The following is a 22814-nucleotide window of genomic DNA, read 5'->3' as shown; positions in this document are numbered from 1 at the left end:
ATAAAGTTTAAACATTACATATTAATTGCATTTTTTAAGTAGATGAAGTTAAAATCCACAAAGATATCAGAGTAAAAGTGCACAGTATAAAATATTATAAAGCTTGAAAAACTCAACATTATTTCATTTTTCATTACATCTCACAGTTAAAGTGCAACTGCAATACACACCTTTGCCAATGTAAGTTTATACAGAAGTGCAAACAAATGCCTCAGAAGCTGTCCACATGTCAGAGCTTTTCCATAGATTCTTCATATATATCTTTTCTACTGTCTTTGAATGTCCAAGCAAACAATAAAAATGAGTATTTTAAGAGGGTTGTTTGATCATACACTTACACATCGACACTTGTTCTATGTGAAATAATCACATCATAATAAATTGACTAATGTGAAACAACATTATATTTCTTTGAACAAATGTATTGGGGACACTCAACAAATAACCAGCTGTCTAATGTTTTCCCTCACTTCAGTTATGATAGGATAAAGATTGCTTATTATTAATTTAATCAGTACCCAATGTAATCACTAATCTAAAGACATTTTAACAAATGGCCATTTTAAGAACAATCTATGGCTCAACTTTAATAGCTGTGTACCTATTCAAGCAGAGATCATGGGCGTATTACTTGCAAAATCTAGCTCTCTTTTACATAATTCTTTAAAGCATTCTGCTTCCACTAAATTATCATTTTGCTCAATAACTGAAGCTAATAATTTAATGTGTAAGATTTTATATTCATAGTTAATCAAACATATGCCCAGTTATGTATCTAAGGATTAAACCCAGAATACTGCTGGCATATTATACACACTCCTCAAAACCTTTCCTTTGAAATTTTTAAATTGGCAGGGTATCTGTAAATAAACCAGTCTTAGACTTGCCATTCTTAGGGTGGTCATCCCCTAAATTGTTTGCCTTCACCCCTCCTATTTTTGCTGGGTTTGTTTTTGTTGGCCTTAGGACTCTGTGCATTTATCAGTGCTCAATCCCCTAAACAAGGTCAAATTGTCTTACACCTGATTCACATACTTAATTTTATTGTACGTCCCTAGTAAAGTGGTAAACCATATACCCAGGGCTGATAAATTAAATTCTACTCGTGAGCCTGCCACCCACTTAAGTAGCCCCTTAAAATATGTTGACTCAGGCTTGCCATTGCAACCTTAGCAGTTTTAATCTGCCAATTCAACTTCGTAAAATAATCGCCTTGTCAACCCTTACACTCCTTTTTTATCACATATCAGTCACCCTTAAACTACCCCCTAAACAACCTACAGGACAGGATGCATTGGAGATAAAACATTGATGTATTTTTAAGTTTTAGATGTCTTGGTAGTGAAAAACTCACAATTTTGTTTTTCAGTACAGTGAGGCCTACCTCTCCCTTTGGATAACATTGTGTTACCTTAATACATTTATTGAGTGCTAACATTTGATTGGGAGCCAGTAGGAAAGTCATGTTTGGTATCTGAGAAATTGCAATTTAAAATCATTTTTAATGGTAAAGTCATATTTAAGTCACAATTTTGAAAAATTCTACTTTGAGAAAGTAGGCATTTTCCTGTCCTAACTAGCCTGCATCCTGTTTCTGCATCACATGAAAGGGTGCAGCTGGCCTTTGTATATTTCTCCCAGGCAGCCACACAATAGAGACATTAGATATGCCTGGCTGGACTATCTCAGGCAGTGTGGGTAGGTGGAGCTGGGCATAGCCCCGCTTGCATGGCAATAGGGTATGCCCTGCCTTCACACAAAGTACGTCACACTAACCTTTTGTGCCTGCAGACAGATTGGGAACTGGGTAGGGAGGCAAGAAATTCCAAGCACTTTTGTGAGGGGAACTTCTAGAAACTTCTACTACTTCAAAGATGGCACAACATATGAAAATAGGATGCTCAAACCCCATCTTCAGATCACTTCACTCAGAAGGACTGCTCTGCTGCTCTGCTGCTCTGCTGCAAGAATGACTGCTGTGTTGCCTTGCTACTCTGCCTCCCTGCTACCTAAGTCAGAAGGACTGGACCAATGCCCTGTACCCAGGACCAAAAGATTGACACCAAGGGTTTGTAGGCAGGCCTCCTGATCAGAGCCTAAGGGGCAGAAATGGTCCAATCATCTTGCACCCTGCACCTGAACTCTGCCTCCTGTGAGTCCTAATCTGCCAGGTGGTACCACACCAGTCCTGGACCCTTGGAAGTGGTGATAAAGGGTGCTCAGCCAGCCCCACGGTGGTCCCTGTCAGAACGGACACAGCGTGATGCAACCCAACGTAGCCATCGCTGCTCATCATAACCAATGCAGCGCAGTGCCCCTAAAGTCACATCACAGCCCTCACAGCTTATTGGACTTCACATCATAGACCTTTCAGCTTTTCATTGGAACCAATGCAGCACAACTCAACACGAGACCCTGCATCACACTGTGGAATTTTCATGGCACAACGCCCTACATCAAGGACATAAGGTACAATACTCAGCAGGTCTAACCTGGTTCCTTTAACCGGCCCATGCTCCATAGTGGTCGGCCTGAAATTGTGAATTTGTCCCAGTCTGGCGCAATCAGAAAATCACAGTTGGCCCTTTTTGTTCTAAGCACTATTTGTACTTTAAAAGTGCTTATCTCTGCTTTTACTGATTGCATTTTTGTCATATTACTGAGCCTGGTTGGAGTTGGCAGAGTTCTGCGCATGCTACGCGTAGTTCCATGAGTGGTCATGCTTTTTGTGATGATTGTGAGGGGCGGGTGTTTGTCCTGCGCTGTAAAATCATCACGAACTGCACCATGCACAGCGCAAGAGGACGCAGCTTCCCTTCTGCGGTTCAAGTAGTTTTTCAAATCAAGCGGCAGCTTTCTCCGCTTGAACGGAAGGTTTCTCAACAGGAATGGTCACGACCTGCTGCGACCACTTGGATTGAGAAAACCGAACACCGCGTTGAGAAATCTCGCCAGGGGGTTGATATTCCTCGCTCGACAACTAGACCTTGGCGAGTGTGAGCGAGGAAAAATCACACAGGGAAAAAAAAACTCTGCTTCATGAGTTTTAGGGAACTCTGCATGCTCCTTGGAGTGCAGAAAACGCTGCAAACTCCATGAATGGAGCAGAGTTCACTACCCAGGGTTACATATTACTCAATTTTTCTAAATAGGTGTTGGATATTTCTTATTTTGTTTTAAGCCTGACTGCATTTGTACCAAGCTACCAGAGGGCTAAGCACAGGTTAATTAAGTGACATCTTATGGTTCGTCCTGACAGGCAGAGTGGCTGTTGCTTGAGCAGGGCTCACTCTTCCCTCAACCAACAACCACATTGCTCACAACCAGGAAGACTATTTTTAATTATCAGGATGACTTTCAACCAATAGGTTTTAACATTGGACGTACTTAGTAGCCATTGAACAGTCACTTTAGAGCCATCATGGTCTTTTAATATTAGATTCCTAAAATTCATTTTTCATTGATAAAAAACTCAATATTTGAGCAAGTTTACCATTTCCAAAATAATATCTATTTTCCATTTAAAGTTTCTCGAGCTGCCATAGTGAAGAACCTTTATGTTAGTTGTGTTCATTATCAGATTATGTGAAAGATAAGATTTATTCAACACATTCAGTTGTTTCAGAAATGCAGTCAGAGAAGTTTGATAACAGCTAAGTCATCACTTATAAAAAATAATGTCAAAATATCTCCCATTTATTTTAGGAGGTACCCCCTTAACTTAATGTAAAATTTCTCAAAGGTCGGGCAGGCAAAATGAAAAAAGCAACAGCTCTAAGACACAACTTGCTTTAGGTCATTATAAGAACTTATTCTGTTTTCATACCTTTCTGGCCTACATAGTTCCAGAACTAGGTAATGAGGAGAATCAGTAAAGATATTATGCCCTTTGGATGCCCAACTCACACACAAATTTAAAATCCTCAAATCAAACACTTATGCTACCTTTATTTGTAGGTTTCTGCATGTGTAGCATTTAGAAATATATGTCAAAAAAGTGTGTTAATATAATGTTTAATTATTTTTAGTGAGTGGTTCTTATTTTTGATCAATTATAATATTTTTTTTGAGGGATTGTTTGGTTTCTAGGGAAGTAGGATGGAAATGTTTTTTTAATATTTTTTTCTGAATACATTTAAATGTATTTATTACTTTGTTGAATAGTTTTCTATGTGTGTAAATTTAAAACATTCATATTGAATTTATCATTTTTTCTTTCTATTCATATATTAATGTATATATAATTTTTTAATAAGTTGCATTTTAATTATCATCCTTATTTTTGTTTTGTCTAATAACTTTTATAATTTGTTGGGATCCTACACCGGGCAAATTCCATCCTTTCACCTCGCTGAAAATGGGCCGATGTCGTGCCTGGGGAGCCTGGGAGAGCAACGGAGCAAAGTGAGCCGATGAAAAGAGTTGGGACGCCGTGCCTTTGCTCGATCCCTTGAAGATAACGGGCGAGTGGGCGAAAGACAAGATGGCGGCGCCGCACTCGGAGCAGTGAGTTCGTTTTATAGACCTGCCTCAGAGGTGTTGTGGACTCCGCAGGCGAACACTGGAAGGTGGAGGACGGGGCTGCAGACCCGCTCTGACCCGCAATGACTTGGCAGTGTGGTGAGAGGCCGGGAAGCACTGATCTGCTGGAGGGGCATTGGGGAGCTGCGGGCCAGGAGCGAGCCAGTGGAGGTTCCGGCCCAGGTAGGCCGCGGTGCTACTGGCGGCTGGCGGAGGAGGCTGCTGAGAGGAGTCGAGGGCCCGCTCCTACCTCGCTGCGGACACGAGGAGGTGGGCACAGAGCAATCTGGCACAAGACTGAGGCTGGTGAGTGGGGCGCCAGCTGGGACCGGGCCTGCTGGGGCTGGTGGCGTGGGGCTGGCGGGGGCATACTGCCTGAGTAGGCGGTGGCCCCTGGCGGGTCCTGCGCGGCAGGGCCTTTAGGGGCTAAGGTTAGGCTGGCGCCACTTGCGACGCCTGAGGGGGTTCTGCATTGCTCGCGGGAACTGTGGAGCACCGCCTAGTGGCTACATTGCTCTGTCCCTGAACCGGCTTAGGTCGGGGGCTAGTGGGTGGTCGTGGGTGTGGGTCCGGCAGGGACTGCGGGTGGTGGGGAGCCTGGATGGCGTTGTGGGTGACCACTGCTGATGCATATTAAGACGGCCGGATGGCGATTAGTGGCCCCCTCCATTTCTGTACCACGCCGCACCGACACGAGGCTAGAAGCGTTAATCATCTGGGCGCCATTGGAGGCGCAGTAAGGCGGAAGAGGCGAGACACAGTGTGTAGACACGGCGGAGGACTGAGGGCCACCGCATTGCCAGGACCATGCACTAATCAGTGCTCGCGAAGGTGTAGGAAGTGTCGGACTATTGGAGCGGACGACGTGGCGCCATGGGCAAGTCCGAGCCCAGACAGGCCAAGCTGACTTTTGGAAACAAATGGCTCACACGAGCGGTGGATGGTCTACATGAGCAGGGCGAGGCTGGGGGTGCAACATCCACGCCAGATGAAACGGAGGACGACACCCGCACGATACTCCTTGAGCTGCGAGCGGTTATGAAGTCCATAGACAGTAAAATCGATGCACTGGCAACCGGCCTGGACATGGTGAAAAAAGAGGTAGACAAACATGAAAAACGGTTAGACGTGCTGGAGAACAGGGTGTCCGATGGTCACGACACGCAGGCAGAAACTCGCACGCAACTCCACCAAATGGAAAAGATCCTGGAAGTGATCAGTGCGAAAAACGAAGATTTAGAAGCGCGATCTAGGCGCAATAATGTGCAAATTCTTGGCCTGTCGGAGACTACACCTATTTCCAAGATGGAGCCTTTCATCGATGGCATGCTGCGTGAACTTTTTGGGACCGCTCTGTCCAGTGTGATGATTGTGGAGAGGGCTCACTGGTCCTTGGGGCCCAGACCAAAACCAGGTGCGACGTCGAGGCCGATCATCGCCAGGCTACTTAATTATGCAGACCAAGACTCTATCCTGAGGGAGGCAAGGGCAAAAGAACCAGTGGTGTATAAGGGCGATACACTGTCCTTTTTCCCAGACTATACTCCGACAGTTCAGGCAGCGCGCCGCGAATTTGTCCCGGTGAAAAGCTGCTTCGGGAGGCGAAGGTGCCATATGATATGCTCTATCTCGCAAAACTGAAAATATCTCATGAGGAACAGTCACATTTCTTTACAGATGCTAAGTCTGCATTGAAATTTACAAAACACATCTGCAAGGTCAAGCCAAGGGAACAACGGACAACTGTGGAGCAGACGGCTTCCGGACTGGACGACGCAGACTGATAGACTGGCGACTGCTCTACTGTACAAATAACTCATGATTATATTGCTGGGCCTCTGACTTTTGCCAATAGGGGCGATGGGCGGTTGATCAGGCTGGTTTGTTGGATTAAGGCGGGCGGGAGTTTCTGTTCTAATTGTTGCTCTCTCGGGGACTCAGGGCGGGGTGGTGCACTGATCACTGTTGAAAATTTGAAAGCGACAAGGCGGTACTATGATAGAAATAGTTCAGGCGGCCGCACTACGGTGCGTGTACATGCTGCTGTGCTTCTTCCCCTATTGGGTATTACCCGAATGGTTGTTGTAAGAAGGGTGAGAGGGGGGGGCTGGTCTCGCCCTGATTGGGAGGTTGGAGTGGGTGGCGGGGGGGGGGGTTCTTTGTGGTTTTTGTGTGTGTTGGATTTTTTGTACATTGGGATCGATCACAAATGCGAAAGGTTGTATTTGCCATGTAAGGCAGTGGTGTTGCTTTGCGATTGCTTGGGTAATCTCCCGGGGGTCTATCCGTCACAAACTGATATTATTGCGACAGGGAATGTTTAATGGCTGACAATTGTGTAATGCTAACTTGGAATGTCCGTGGCCTCAACTCCCCTAAAAAAGGAAGGCAGGTGGCAGTGTACCTGAACAGACATGGGGTACAAGCTATTACAGGAGACGCACTTGGCTCCACATGTGGTGTGTGAGGCACTGGGCAGGTGGGCAGGTTTTCAATTAGCTGCCTCATATTCCTCCCATGCGAGGGGAGTGTTGATTCTGGTAAAGAGAGGGGTCAACTTTCAAATGTTGCACACGTATGCAGATGATGAGGGGAGATGCGCTATGGTGTGTGGGAAGTTGTGTGGCACGCTGGTCGTCATTGTGAATATGTACGGCCCCATAGATGATGACCCGGCGTGCGTGGCTCGTATTTGTGCTCAACTGAGGGAATGGCCTGCTGCGCCTGTTATCTGGGGGGAGATTTGAATACGTACTTGGATGCGCAGCTGGATAAGTCTAACCCGGGGACTCACCGCACCCCCAGAGTAGCTGCGAGTGTGTTGCGAGCCATGGAGGAGTTTGGTTTGCAGGATGTATGGGGAGTACGTAACCCAGAGAGGAAGGATGGTACGCATGTGACACCTATGCATGGAAGTTGGTCGAGACTTGACTACTGGCTGGTTGGCGATGAACTCATGGAATGGGTAGTAGAGGTAGTGCCTCTTGCTCGTACGCTGTCAGACCATAACCCTGTGCGCTTGCTTTTGAGGAACCCACCTGGAGTGCGACGTCCTTTTACGTGTCGACTGCGTGCTGAGGCACTTCTGGATCCTATTTATGACAAAACCATACACAATGCTATTGTGAAATATTTTATGTTGAATGAGGGCACGGTTGATCGGGTTGCAACGCTGTGGGAGGCCTTCAAGTTCACCATCAGAGGGACATGTATCGGTACGGCAGCAGGCATACTTCGGGATATTAGAGCGCAATTGCAGCGACTTGAATCCGAAATGCGGGATCTGGAGCGTGATTATGCTACCCGGCCTGCTCTGTCTAAAATGGCTACAATACGGGAATTGATGGTAGAATACGATGCACAGGCGGAGGCAGAGATTAAATATATTTATCGCAGGTATGGTGCCCGAAGATATGGTGAATCAGGTAGGCCAGGACGGACGCTAGCGTTCAAAATAAAAACGAGATTAGAGCAGCAGCGGGTGGACAGGATAGTGAATGATGCGGGAGCTGAGCATAATACTCCAGAGGCTGTAACGGAACGATTTCGTAAATTTTATGCGGATTTGTACAACACGCAAAATACGCTGACTACCGAGGACTTTGATGAGTACTTGGACGACATCGCGTGCGCTTGGTTGACAGATGCGCAGCATCAGTATTTATGTCTCCCCATAGATGAGCAAGACATTAAGGACCCTATTATGAAGCTTGAAGCAGCACCCGCCGCAATGTAAAAAATGAAACAGTGCATTTGCATGCACAAAGCGGCACTGCACTGCACGCAAAGGCAGGGGGGTACCATAGGTACCCCCCATGTGCACCCCCCACCCCCCTTCACCCCGGGGGCCCGCAACGGGCCCCCAAAGTAAATGTCTGTATGCTTTTCCACAGGGGAAAACCCGCAGTGGAAAAGCATGTGATTCCCTCCATCCTAATATGGCTGGTGGTGTCTGATAGCCATGTTAGTGCTTTTCCGCCGCGGTCGGAAGGCGACCGCAGCGGAAAATGTGGACGCTGTGGACGGAATTCAAGACCCACCAGCCATCCTAATTTGGCGGTGGGTCTTTGGAGGCTCGGCAGCGGTTTTCCCGCATCCTCCGGGCCGGCAGTGGCTTCCGCCGGCCCGGAGGATGCGGGAAAACCGCGATCATAATCGGCCCCATAATTGGCCATAGCGGCGTTGGCTAATGGTAAAGCTCCATGCCCGGATGGGCTGCTGGTTGAGTTTCACAAGAAATATGCTGATCTCCTCGCACCGCATCTACTGGCAGTGTATGCGGAAGCACACGAAACTGGGATGCTCCCCCCATCACTGAGAGAGGCACTTATAGTCACATTGTTGAAAAAAGATAAGCCCCCGGAGCGCTGCGACTCCTATTGCCCGGTTTCTTTGATTAATATCGATGCCAAGATTTTGGCCAAAATCATAGCCACCAAGCTGCAACCTTTGATGCACGGATTGATTCTGCCAGATCAGTCAGGTTTCATACCTGAGCGGTCTACCTCGCATAACCTGCGTAAACTCTTTTCCATGCTCCATGTGCTGGAACCGAGTTTGGAGGCTGCGGCGGTGCTATTAGATGCTGCCAAAGCGTTCGACTCAGTGGAATGGCAGTATATGCACAGAGTACTACGTTGCATGGGGTTTCCCCCATTATTCCATCAGTGGATAACGGTCCTGTACACAGCGCCATCGGCGAGAGTGAGGGTTGGTAGATCGACTTCGGACCCGTTATGTATTAAAAGGGGAACCCGGTAGGGATGTCCCCTCTCGCCCATGCTGTTTGCGATTATTTTGGAACCACTGGCTTGCATGATTCAGCAGCGTCACAGGGAAACTGCGTTGAACTTTAATAATCGGCCGGTTTCTATTTCAATGTACACTGACGACATGGTATTGTTTGTACGGGAACCGTCTCGGTATTTGGTGCAGCTGCTACGGGAATATGTGCGGTTTGGACGCATTTCTGGATTACAGATAAACTGGGAGAAGTCGTTCGTAATCCAGCTGATGGAAAGGACTGTGCACCATGAACTGGTATGGTCGGCAGACCCCGTTAAGTACCTGGGAGTGTGGGTGCACCGCGACCCGGCAGTTGTAATACGAGAGAATTACAGTCGAGCTAGTTCTAATCTGGAAAATATGGTCGAGACCTGGCTGCAGCTGCTGCTCTCGCTTACAGATCGCATCGCTCTTATCAAAATGGTGGTGCTGCCTCGTTTTCTTTACTTGTTCGTGAATGTGCCCATAGTGCTTAATCTGTTATTTTTCAAGACGCTTCGCGGTCATCTGCTTCGGTTGGTGTGGGGGGGTAAGACGGCGAGAGTGCAGTGGTCGGTTCTTACCAGGGGGTATGAGCATGGTGGATTCGCAGCCCTAGACTTCTATGCATACTACTTAAGTGCCCAGGCTCAATATCTATATTACTGGTATAGACCGCATGCCTTCATGCCGCATGTCGCGGTGGAGTAGGGGGATGCCGCCCCGGTCCCCTTGCATAGTGTAGTAACACATAGTTTGCGCAGTACCCCGAAATCGGAAATAAATGCGATCAACGCTACGATATCGGCATGGCAATGCATAGGGAAATTGCACAAAAACTACTGTTGTACGCACCGGATCTGCGCCTCGCATATCATGCGCATTTGTCAGTCACACGTGAGGTCCCACCTCTGAGGTTGTTGAAGGAGGTAGGCAGTACTCACATGCGGGATGTATACCCAAACAGCACGTTTATCGAGCAGGAACACTTAAGTCACATTGAGAACCAGTCACTTCTATTCCGCTTTGCGATTCATCGCTTGCAGAGTGCAGCCCGGGAGCATTATACCACTTTCCCGGATAAGCCTCCAGCGCTAGCATCTTTGCAATCTGTTCTAACTGCACCTAATAATAAGAAACTAACTTCTATGATATATACATTTATCAAAGACGAAACAGTGTTGGGTGTGGACAAAAGCTGGGTCAAGTGGAATACTTGTCTGAATGTTGACATATCTGAGGATAATTGGAAGCATATATGTGGCTTGACTGGGACACTCTGCATGAATGGTAACCTTAAGATCATTCATTTCAAGTATATACATCAAGTATACTACACTCCGGCACGACTACATGAATATGGCTTGCGTGGGACGGCGAAGTGTGACAGGTGCGGACAGGATGATGTAGACTTTCTGCATTTGGCGTGGAGCTGCCGGTGGGTAGCTGCTTTTTGGGATGAGGTGGTGTGTGGTTTGCGTGAGATGGTTGCTGCAGACCTCCCGTGTACGCCACTGGTGTGTCTTCTCTGTTGCGTGCCGCATATTAAGGGGACGACTGGTAAATTTGTGCGATTGGCGTTACTCATGGCTGCAAGGAGGGTAGCGATCACGTGGGGAAGGGGTAAGCGACCCATCCTAAAGGCCTGGCTAGCCGATTTGGTATATTGTCGAGATAGCCTCAACGTATACGCAGAGGAGCTGGCCCTATCGTCTAGACCGATGGATATCTGGGACCCACTGCGATTGTATTTGCTAACGCACTCTGAGCAGGGCACTGATTGAATCGGAGTAGAGAGGGAGCTGCAGTGTAGCTTGTTCGTGGCTGGGGAGCCTGACAATGGGAACGGAACGTAGGTTGTAAGAGCACATTGTTAGTTGAGCGCATAGTGATTGATCTCTGGAAACGCATTTGAACTGTGATCGAGCTTGTTTTTCTATATGTTTAATTTCTTTCACTGTGTTTTCATTTGTTGTCTTGTCAACACGGTGTTTTTCTTTTTATTTGATATTTTCTTTTTGTTTTTGTGATACGCATCTGCCTGGCCTTTTACTGGATTGTTACGACACTGTTGGGCTTTATTGCATATATAGAAATTGTTTCTACGATGCGACAGTTGCTGTGGAAATTTATGTGAACTCTGTATCGTGTCCTAATGGGGCGACATGGATGTGGATGTTGTCCTCTTTCTTTTGTTGTTATTGTTGTCATTTGCAAAATACAAATAAAAAAATAAAATATAAAAAAACTTTTATTATTTGTTATTCATTTTTCATCATTCATTTCTAATATTGTCATTGAACTGTTTTAATTGTACTTACAACAATTTGTTTGTTTCATTATTTTGCATTTTCTTTTTTCACATGCCATACCACATTGCCCACTTTCTTCAAAATACCCATATGTCAATGACAAAAAGAAAAAAGCAGTCTAGTAAGAGTAAAATACGACAGGCAATGCAAGGTAAGACATACGTTGTGTGCACTGCAGACTTCAAATGGTAAATTTAGAGGTCTAATCTTTTTCTACTTCTGGTCAGGTTGGATTGGAAATAGGAAATTTGTCCTCCTCAAAGTACAACACTTTCTCTGTTTAGATTGGAATGGAATAGTAAACCTTTTTTTGTCTCTTTATTAAGTTTTGTAAGTATGTACAATGAAAAACAGTAAGTGCCTTTCAAAATTTCTAAGCTACATTGGATATTTTACATCACATTCAATATTTTTGCAATGTATAATAAATGTGCTAGCACTCTTGTACACATAGAAAGTGAGAGCGCAGGCATTGTTGGGGTTATGTAAGAGAGGGAGTGGAAACACTACAGTGAGGTACCTCTCTATGGCGCATAGCCAGTGGTCTGTGTTATGTCAATCTTGTTTTTTTATAATCTACCGTGCCCAGCTATGTCGTCCAAGTTGTGGAATTGAAGGGATTGTAGGGTTCGAGACCTCAAGCATGGTGAGCTGTGATGGAGGCCTGCCTCGCCCTGGGTCCTCCAGAGGGCACAAGTCAGCATTGATGTGGGTAGCAGCAGGAGGACCTCCCATTCAGGCCAGACTAGTGGTGACCCATACAGACTTGAATCAAGGTCCCACCATATCTCAGGTCCCCCAGGGGAAACGGTCAGGCTGAAAGCAATCCTCCCAGTGGAGTACAATCAGTGTTCCTTGAAATGTCCTCCTGGGGGATCATTTCCTCCACAGTGCTCAGTTTTGTCATCTAAGCTGTGGAAATGTTATGATTCTCTGTGGGGATTGCAAGATCCTAAGCTCAATTGAGCTGCAGTGTGTGCCAGACCTCGCCCGGGTCCTCCAGGGGGACCAAGCAGGCCCCAGTGAGATTAGTAGCAGGGGTCACCCCCCACTATGCTGCTTCAGTGAACCTCTGTCTTACTTGCAATGTCCCGTGCAGACACTTCCAGTGCCCCGCTGTGTATCCTGTCTCTGGGAGAACAGGAGTAGGCCACAAGCCTAGCTGACCAAAGTCCAATGTTTTCTCCAATGTTGCTCATATGGGAATAGGAAATCTGACCCTTTCAAAGTCCAACAATTTCCTTACAGTTGCACAGTTTGGAGGGGGAATGGTAATTCTGATCCTACCAACGTCCAACTATTTCTCTGCTGCTGCTTAGGTTGGAGTGTGAATGGTAAATCCAACACATCTAAAGTCCAACACTTTCCCTACTGCTGTCTACCTTGGAGCAGGAGTAGTAAATTTGACCTCTCCAAAGTTAAATACATTCCCTATTATTGGAGTTTCAGTGTTGAATTTTACTTTTGATTAAATGTTTTTTGTACCTTTGTCTGCATGTAGCTTTTTAATATGTCTGTGTTTTAATTTGTGTATTGAGATGAAGTAAGAATTGTAATTATTTATTTGTGTTTATGCTTTTAGGACTTCAGTTACACTATGATTTTATAATTATTATTTATAATTTTTTATTTATTGCTTGGAAAACAGTAAAAGAAGTTATCTCGGCAATGGGCACGCCCAAAATTTCATAAGTGAATACCAAATTCTTTGCCTCAGCACCACTACTCATCTTAATCTAAAATTTGTCAGTTTAAAAATTCTCAATATGCAGACTCGTTCATGAGGCACTTATTTCCGCAAATTCCCCACTCCTAAGATATGGGGCAGCAAAGAAAAAGTGCAGAAATAATAGAGAGAAAAAAAATTAAAATTAAAAAATAATGTAGCCAGACAGATAGCAGCCTGTTTAACCCTAAAAAAAGCAACAAAAATAGCATAAACAGGCAGATGGCAATGTAAAACACATGATTAACATTTTTAGTCCTAGTGTCCTGAGTTATCGTAATCACATATTATCAACTTTTCTAACTCAATATTTCAATACACAAAAAAACAAACAATAAAATGAGATAAGTTGAACAATAAAGTGACAGTAGAATAACAATTCCAACATCTGACCAATAATTACTAAAGTAACCTGTGCCAAGCGGGACTCAGAGCCCCACTCATTTCAGAATATATGACTACATTAAAGTGGTTGTGCAAAACATAAAACATTTTTAAGCTGTACTGGGGTCCTAGACTGAAGAAAAACAATACCCCGAGAACTGGCATCCCCCGATTGACTTGTACAGTAGAGTGACTATGGGCTTTATGACGAGTTTTGCGGACTGACCACCGGAGAAATTAGTCCAACCCCGCCAGTAGCCCACGATGTTGGTGGTCCAAAGACAGCTGTATTATGAGCTGCCTACAGTGCCGGTGGTGTGACTGCATGTAAATGTAAATGTGCTGGACTTGTAAAGCGCACAGCTGCCCGTAAGAGTCCCGGCGCTTGCTTAGGGAACCCGTCCTAGTATTTCCCTGTGAGAAACCACGGCAGGGTGTCCACAAGGTGAAAGCCAGGCATCCCGCCGCGAGGGGCCGTAGCGGAGATTAAGCAAACTATTGCCCAGAGTCGCAGAGTGTGACCCCGTGAGTTGAGTAGGCACCAGAGCGAGAATTGTTGAGTCCGTAGAATTTTGAGCCCGAGACCCGCCGAGGCGGGGAATCGAACCCTGGTACACAGTCGATCTCAGCTTCCGGGTCTGCCCCTCCAACCACTGAGCCACGCTTCTCCACAACCACTGAGCCACGCTTCTCCACGCAGAGATCTTGCGGTGGTGAGTACTGTTTCCAAATATACCAATCCCTGTGTGTGCATTCCAATTGCATATACTTGGAGAAAAATACTATCTACCCATTGCCGGGTTTCGTCCCATATATGGGCAGACCTGGCAATGGATATATGGTACAGAAGGGACTCACCTGTAGATCATCGCAACCGGGGTTGTATTCTTCAGAGTGGAAATCCTGCTGTGAAGAAGGGACCTGAAGAAAGGAATCCAGCTGTGAAGGTGGGACCTGAAGCAAGGGATCCACATTGAAATCTGCCTGGAGGAACAAGAAAGGGGCGATTATGCAACCCTTTGTCACCGCCACCTTGAAGCAGGCGCTCGGATCACCGTGATCAGCACATGCAAAAGGCAAATCGGAATACGCACAGCGGTGCTGCTCCCCTGTACCTCCCTATGCAGGCTGCCTATCCCCTACCGCGAACATGGGGGTCGGCGTGCGGTCTCTGCAGTTCAACTGCCCTATTCGTAACACAGCGGTCACACCTCCGAGATTTCCATCCTCGGACCGCTACCGCCTGTACTGCCGTTCATGGGACTGCCAAACTTTAAAAAGAGCCCTATGCAAATACAATGGCAGTACAGAGCATAATACAACATATAATGCAATGAAAAGGCCCTAGATTAATAACTATCAATATCCTGCGAGGGGTTGACTGCCAATAGACGAATAATATAGTGTCACTGTGCAAAAACGACCGAGCCACCAGAATAAATTTATAGATAAATTGGGGACCCTGTACCTCAACCTGCGAAGGAATAGTAAGGTCAAATAGAATGGTACTGGGAGCCTAGTTTGCCCTCAAGTTCAACTTTGAATGACATATATTAAATAATCTGCAGCCAATACTTGGAGATGGCTTTACAGGTTATACATCCATGGCCCCAATCGCCCACTCCTTTACATCTGGGACACCATCTTGTGGCTAAATGAAATACTATGTTGAGTCTTTCTGGGGTATAATAGAGCATCCAGGTGTTAAACACATCATCCTATCAAAATTAGCCCTACGCAGCAGCATGAATCCATAGTTAAAGTACTTTAACCAGCTCTCAGCATTAATCTTAATCTGTCTACATTCCCGCCATTTAGTCCAGATTTTAGGGGGGAGGAAAGTTGTCTGGATGAAGCACCTTATACCAGAAACCCAGAGAATTATTCACAATCTCAGGCCAGAGAAGGTTCCCAACTAGCCCATCAAGAGATAAACATCAAGCAATGGGAAAAAGTTGATTGTTGAGGGTTGCGGGAACAAACCTCATCCAGCATCTTTACTCTATCCGTGGCCAAAAAATCTCCAATCTTATAAATATGAAGCTTTGCCCACTGCTGAAAACAAGGAGAAAGATGGGAGCAGCAAGGCAGAGGGATAGCAGCATGAACCATGAGCATCTCAAATTTACAAACATTTTTTAACTTCATAGCACTAAAAATGTGAAAAGACTTATACCTGACTTTCTTTGGCTTCTTGGGATCGTGGATAACACACAGCAAGTTGGCTATCTTGCAGTGGTCTAACATGTGTCACTAGAGTGTTATCGAACTGAGATCCCTATATGGAGAATCGTCACAGATGTAAGGCATTGGACGCAAAATAATAAGACCTGCGACAGGAAAGAGCTTAGCCCCCTCTGCCTTGGGCAGTTGAAGTGTTTTCAAGCTATCCTGGGGGGGGGACGTGTATTGCACCATATAAAAGATGAGAAACTACTCTCCAACTTACAAAAGAAACCTTCAGTTACACTATGAATTGTGATTATGTCTTAAATATGTTATTCATTTTAGAGTTGTATTTGTTTTTAGTATTTTTAGATATGTTTGTGATTTATTTCAAGGTTTTTATTTTTTACATTATTAGTGTACATTTTCTTTACATGTTTTGTCTTTTACTTTTTAAGGAAAGTCACTTTTTGTAATGTATTTTTATGATGTTATAATTATATTTTGTAATTAACATTTTGTTTATTTTAATAATTATATATATATGTTCATATACAACGTTTGTTTTGTGAATATTAGTCTAAGAATATTTTTGAATTATAACATTTTATTTGAATAAATAATGTGTATTAATTTTCATATATACCTATTATTTTGATTTAATTTTATTTTAAATTAATTTCTTAATTTTTTAAGGTATTACATTTATGTATCCTATTTTGTATTATACATATTATTTTGACATTTTTACCTTTGTTTTTTAGTTATTTTTTTTATAATTATTTTTATTAACAGTTATCAAACAAAAGACATCAGGTGACATTGATTAGTTACACAGTTTTCAAATATATAAGCCCATACTTCAAACGATTCATACAGGATGATGAGCAAGGGATCACAGGGTCTCCTGCACCTCCTCTTCTTCCAGATTGATCGGGGGCGTACAAATGTCACCACGGTAGCAATTCCAGTCTGCCCATTTTTTAGTTAGTTTAATGTTAAATATTTTAAACTATTTCTATGTACCTGTGGGGCTCATTACGATGGCGTAACGATCGCCACCGCCAGGCTGGTGGTGGCGATCGTTACGCCATTGTCATGAGCTTCACCCCACCAAATTATGATGGTGTTGGTATCGCAGTGGACGGAAAGTCCATCCGTCGCTTTTCTGTCATGGTCACGATTGTCTGCCGGGTGGAGCAGGGGCTCTAATATGGTGGCGGGGCCTAGCAGGCACCGTCTGCCATATTAGGATGTCAGGTTTGGATTGCAACCATGGAAAGTCTGGCAGGGATTGTGTTTGGGGGCCCGTTGCGGGCCCCTCTTGTGTCAGGGGAAGGTAGGGTGCATTTGGGGGGTACTCCCCTACATTTTGATGCACCAAGTGGCAGGTACCGTGTGGTGCCTGCCATGTGGTGCAGTGAAATGCCTGGCATGCGATTTTAACATTGCAGCGGGTGCTGCTGTCAGCAGCACCCGCTGCAATGATAAATTGCAGAATTCGACTATCATGGTGGCGGTCGCATCCTAATTCGCGGTGCGGGACTCAGGTCCGCCAGCCATCCCAATGAGCCCCGGTGTTTTTTCGATATTTATATCCATATTATTCAAGTAGTTGGTATTATTCTACTTTATTCCGTAAGTATGTAAAGTCAGTAATTTTCTCCTTCATATTTTTTCTGCAATATTTATGTACGCAATATTTGTTTCCTCCCCATTATAGCATTATGTCATGAAGCTTAAGTGCTTTATGATCACGGATGGATGACAAATTATTTGCGCATTCCGTCTGCTACATTTTCTTCATCTGCCCCTCGCAACTCGGTAGGGCTGGCAATATGTGCGTAGTGATTTGCACTGGCAATGCGAGTTCCAATGCACAAAATGCGACTGGTACTTTACATTCGAAAAGTCAGCTATTGAACATACTTCTCACATCAAATTGTGTCTTCAGAAAATATGAAGGAACTGAATCTGCAGTGATTTGGTATGATATTCATTCAATGGTTTCAACATGTTTACATGAAAGTGTGGCCTCAAGAATTCATTTTCTTTGCAGATTCTCATGCCAGAGCTGGCTGCACTCAGAGTTGCAGCATTTGAGGAAGGAGGAAAATTCATTGGCCATCGGATTATCCCCATGAATGCTGTTCGGTCAGGTAATCACAGCATTTTAATATCTCTTAACTGCTTCTCCTCATTTGTGCTCATTCGCACAAATGCACTATAAGGAACACAATAGTGGATATCAGTTTTTGAGCCCACATACTTTGTATAGTTATTAAAATGTAAAGGGCCTAGTTCTGTAGCCAGCTGTAACCCCTTTTCCAGCATGAACTGGATTTGCAAAAGAATCCGTATTGCAATGTGTACAGCTCATATTTTGCCAGCAATAAGTGGTTAATTTTGTGAGAACTCCATTATTTCTAGATTTACCTATTTCATAAATTGCACATGTTTGTGGCACTTTAAACTAAAATTGAATCTAGGAAAAAAACATTTTGCATAGGGTATTGAGATCATCTATAAGGTGGCCTTAAATCAGGGTGCCTCCGCGAATGCCCGTTGTGGTACTGACCTGTCAACATTGCAGCTCATCATGGAGTAGGTGAGCAGGAATGTTTTTGCAAGCAAAGCTAACATACCATCCAGTAGTATTGCTTCCACCAGAAGTCAACTTGGATATCCCTGCGGATGCCTAAGCATCCCTCCACAGCAGACCAAGGCAGGGCCCACCCAGTGCTCCTCAAGCTGTCCACAACCATGCACCAACATCCCCTGGACTGTTTGGGAGCGACTGAATCCCCATGTTCAGCAGCATTACAACCGTTCATCAGAGATTCCCACCTTCTAGTCCTTGTCCTGAAAACAGTGTCCACCAAAACATTGCTTGCCCAGGAGAGCCATATAAGACGGATTCACTAGGAGGGGTCCACGGTATATGCAGAAAGCTAAGCACCATAGTTTGTGTCTTCCTCAAAACATAATAATAATAATAATAACAACACCCAATATCATCATCAAGTGGCACTTATGCATATCAATGCACATTTTCTCTGTAGTCATGTCAATGTCAGAAAGGGACAAGTGTTTCATCGAGATGTCACCAATGAGGCCTCAATTCAAGGCAGACGTGGTTGATGGATGTAAAATGTTTCTTGGCTAAACATGACATCAAAACACCTTAATAAGTGAGAACTGTGGGCTACTGTCTAAGGAATGAGAGGGGTAATGGAGGAACATGCATCAATATGAACACTGATTATCAGCTGCATGTACACCACTGAGAGCTCCTAACTCGGAGTCAGAGCTGTCATGCTAAGAAAGATCAAATATGAACATGGATACTCCATAGCTACTCCAAAGCCTTTATCCCAGTGAGAAGTCTTATGGAAGCTCATGGGCAGCCCAACTCTGACGCTCACACACACAAGCATATGTGCACAGATGCACACACCAACACAAGGACAGGAATGCACATCAAGAAACCACTCAGATAGCAAGCAAGCAGAATAACAAGTACTTGACAAAATACCCTATGTTTGTTTTTAACCTAAAACTGCCTTACATTTGCCATATTGCATTGAGGCCATAACTCCGTACCCCCAGGCTATACACAGTGATGTGAGAGAAGTAGTGCTCAAATTGTGACGATTTGGGGTGCCATGCATATGAGTCTAAAAAGGCCCACCCACTTCCCTGATCGTCCACATACATTTGTGTGTGTGAGTGTGAAAGATGGTCTTTAGGGCACCGCATACTTCCATAATGGATTCTGAGCAATAGACATGTGCGGAAACACCCAACATCAGCCACGAGCACTTCTACAAGCATCGAAAAGGACACCCCTCATGGACTATGCAGATCATTTGTGATGCATGTTTCCTTATCGCCTGCATACTGGCCACCTATGTGGGTAGCACACTTGAGATCTAACAGTTCAAGCTCAGCACGTTTCACGGTGACCATGGAGACAGGCGGCTCCTTGGTAGGGCCACACCAGGTGATGGGAAGGATTGAAGTGCCGACTGTACAACATCATTGCATATGTTAATAGAATGCATTTTCAGTACTAAGAGACAGTGACTATGATAGATGTGGGTGAGGTCTTACACCCCATTTCGATCCCAGCACGGGAAGGCAGCAGAGGTACAACATTCCCCATAGGAGGGCAAGGAATGTGGTTGAGCTGGCACATGGGATCTTAAAAGGTAGATGTCAAAGACATGCTGCCTGATCGCTGCCTCTCATGGCATAGTTGCAGAGCAGTGAAAAGAGTGAGGGCATTGAGGACGAAGATGGGGATTCCAAGAGAGCTGAGGTCCAGGTATGCCCTTTAGACCTAGAGTAATGTTCTGGCAGGTTCTACAGTACAGAAGTTTTGGGGCAGGGGAGGTCAGGGAGAGGAACAGAAAAAACAAGAAAAATGAAAAATGAGTTACCTGCCCGCAGGCACCTCTCCTCCATCCTCTTCTGTACCTCTCGACTTCCGGCAGCACACAGGCGCCATACTCCCCTAAGCCAAGTGATTGGTCTGAGTGACCTGGTTTGCCGCTCACACAGTGCCTGGGAGCTTGGTACTGTTCTCCACCCAGCTGTGCAGCACATTCGGGTGGAGAAATGCTAAGTGCCCATGTTGGTTTGGCTGACCTAAGACGACCGTCCAAACTGACATGCGCACTTATGGTGCCCACCGCTCCTCCTCCCTGCTCGTCAGGACAGCCTAGCCCCAGACTGGATAATAACATGGTGTTGTTCTCATTTTATTTTTCCTTTTTGCACTGCTCAGAGAGCAGTGGGGCGACGCTCCTCCACCCTCACACTGGAGCTGCCGCTGAGTAACATGCCAGGAGCAAAGAAGCCACCCACAATTATTTTGACATACGAGAACCACAGTGTACTGACAAGTGACACAGATACGCTTTTGAAATGTGTCTCAAATTTATTCAGCTTACTGCAACAGATGCAAGGACAGACAATCACACATCATTCCAACTGTATATGTACTGGAAATATCTATAAAATGACTGACATGTGCATCAGCAAGTTAAACTATGTGTAAATGACAAAATAATAATTTCTAATATGGGCATTTGGACCGGAAAACTGTCCTTAGTGCCTCTGGCGTGGACAACATATCAGACACATCTCACCGCCGTGGATTTTACGCTGTACTCTACTGTGACCACTGATGGCTGCTTGTTTAGAATAGGGTACGCTACAAATGCTTGATGACTCCATGCAGGCAGGAGTGGCATGAGGGTCCTGTGTGCCACCTGTAACTACAGTGAATTGCCAAATGCCATTTGCAACCTGGAGTGAACCTCTTGGTATGTCTGTGTGAAACATTCTCATGTAATCTTACTGTGCATATGCTGTGGAGTTGAGTGGGACTGGCCAAGGTACACTCAGTACAAGAATGCAAAGGGGCAGGGATGCTTTTGAGAAAATATAGACATGGGGGAATACGAATCCATGGGTGGAGGCCTACTGTTCCACCAGTCTCCTTTCCTGCATAGCAGGCATTCACAGGAGGATGCAAAATGGATCTTGTCTCAGTCATATTAATGTGACAGGACGTTTTCTGACCTCTTGTGAAGGTTGCATTTTGTGATGCAACTCATTCGTACGTAGGTCCCATCTGAAAATGAAGGTACAGTCGCCAATTGGTCACTTCACGAAGAGCAACTATTTTCCGACCAAATCTTCGTACACCAGCCCCTACATTTCCTCCTGTAGTAGATGTATCTCCTACTTTCTCGACCTTCTTTGACTTAGTCCTGTGTATACTAATCCCATTATTTTTCTTTCAATTTTAGGTTTTCAGCATATTTGTCTTCGTAGTGAGAGTAACATGCCTCTCACTATGCCATCTCTATTTGTTGACGTGGAGGTGAAAGATTACATTCCCGATACATGGGCTGGTAACCAAACATATTATAATGATTACTTTATAGGTGGTAAAATGTGTGGTGGGCGGATGAGGTGGCAGTCCTGTAGCTATCTATGTACATACCAGCACAGGGAACTCATCTTCCAGGGAGCAACATTCAGAGGGCAGGAGAGCTGTCAAAGAATGATCAGTTGCCAGCATCCCTCACCCTAGCATCCCAAAGCTACTGCACTTAATGGCACTGCTATCAGCAACATATCGTGTGTGTGTGCTAAGGAAAGATTATTTATTCCCTTGATAGGAAATTTACAAATAAGATGTTCATGGTTCTATGACGGAACCTCACAGGCATTTACCCCATACACCTTTACCATGCAGTCAGTACCCCGCGTGCGAAGTGACAATGCACTACTCTAGCATGCAAGTTGTTATAATGACTTGCTTTAGGGGGCGCTGGACTTTGGAATAGTATATATTACAATACCAACTCCAGTCTCCACAACTGTAGGGAGAGTGTTGGAATAAAAAAAATCCAACACCAGCCCAACAACGAGTCCCCTGCAGCAAGTATTTGTAGCAACTTGCGTGCCAAAGTAACGCATGGTAAAGTCGCATGAGGGGTACTAACTTGGTTGTAAAGGATGGTCATGGTAAAGACCACAGGGTAAATGATGTTTCACGATGTTCCCTGCTCAGTGCTAAAAACAGCAAAGGGCAGATCATAGAAAATAATGTTCTGATTCGTATTGTGGAATATTTTAAGATTTTGATGGCTTCATACACAGAGCACTGGAAAATATTACGAAATGGGCCCTCAAAATTAATAGATTATGGGAATTGTAATTGTCTCTAGACCAGGAGGAGAGATGGGATTCCTATAGCAGTGACTAGTTAAAGAAGATAAGCTATTTATAGCAGAGCTAGTTTGAGAACTAAATGTGAATGTTTGCATTGTGATTGCAATGCAGTATCTTGTAGCTTTAAAAAAAAAAATGAGCAAGCTAACTGGGATAATATCCCCTTAGATTGAGTGAGCAAAATACATTGC

The 22814-nt window shown here is 44.8% G+C and overlaps 1 protein-coding gene across 1 annotated transcript in view; it reads left to right on the top strand.

Annotated features, from left to right (window-relative positions):
• The window catches only part of PLCB2 (phospholipase C beta 2), a 492254-nt gene that overhangs the window by 376597 nt on the left and 92843 nt on the right, over positions 1 to 22814 (top strand). Inside the window, exons 20-21 of the mRNA XM_086937381.1 lie at positions 17933 to 18032; positions 21693 to 21797. Of these exons, the coding sequence (XP_086793507.1) occupies positions 17933 to 18032; positions 21693 to 21797 (205 nt within the window). The remainder of the gene's footprint in view (positions 1 to 17932; positions 18033 to 21692; positions 21798 to 22814) is intronic.

The sequence above is a fragment of the Lissotriton vulgaris genome, chromosome 9 (assembly GCF_964263255.1).
Source record: "Lissotriton vulgaris chromosome 9, aLisVul1.2, whole genome shotgun sequence".
NCBI classification, from domain to species: Eukaryota; Metazoa; Chordata; class Amphibia; order Caudata; family Salamandridae; genus Lissotriton; species Lissotriton vulgaris.
Note: the sequence above shows the minus strand (reverse complement) of the source record. Positions and strands in the feature narration are given on the sequence as shown.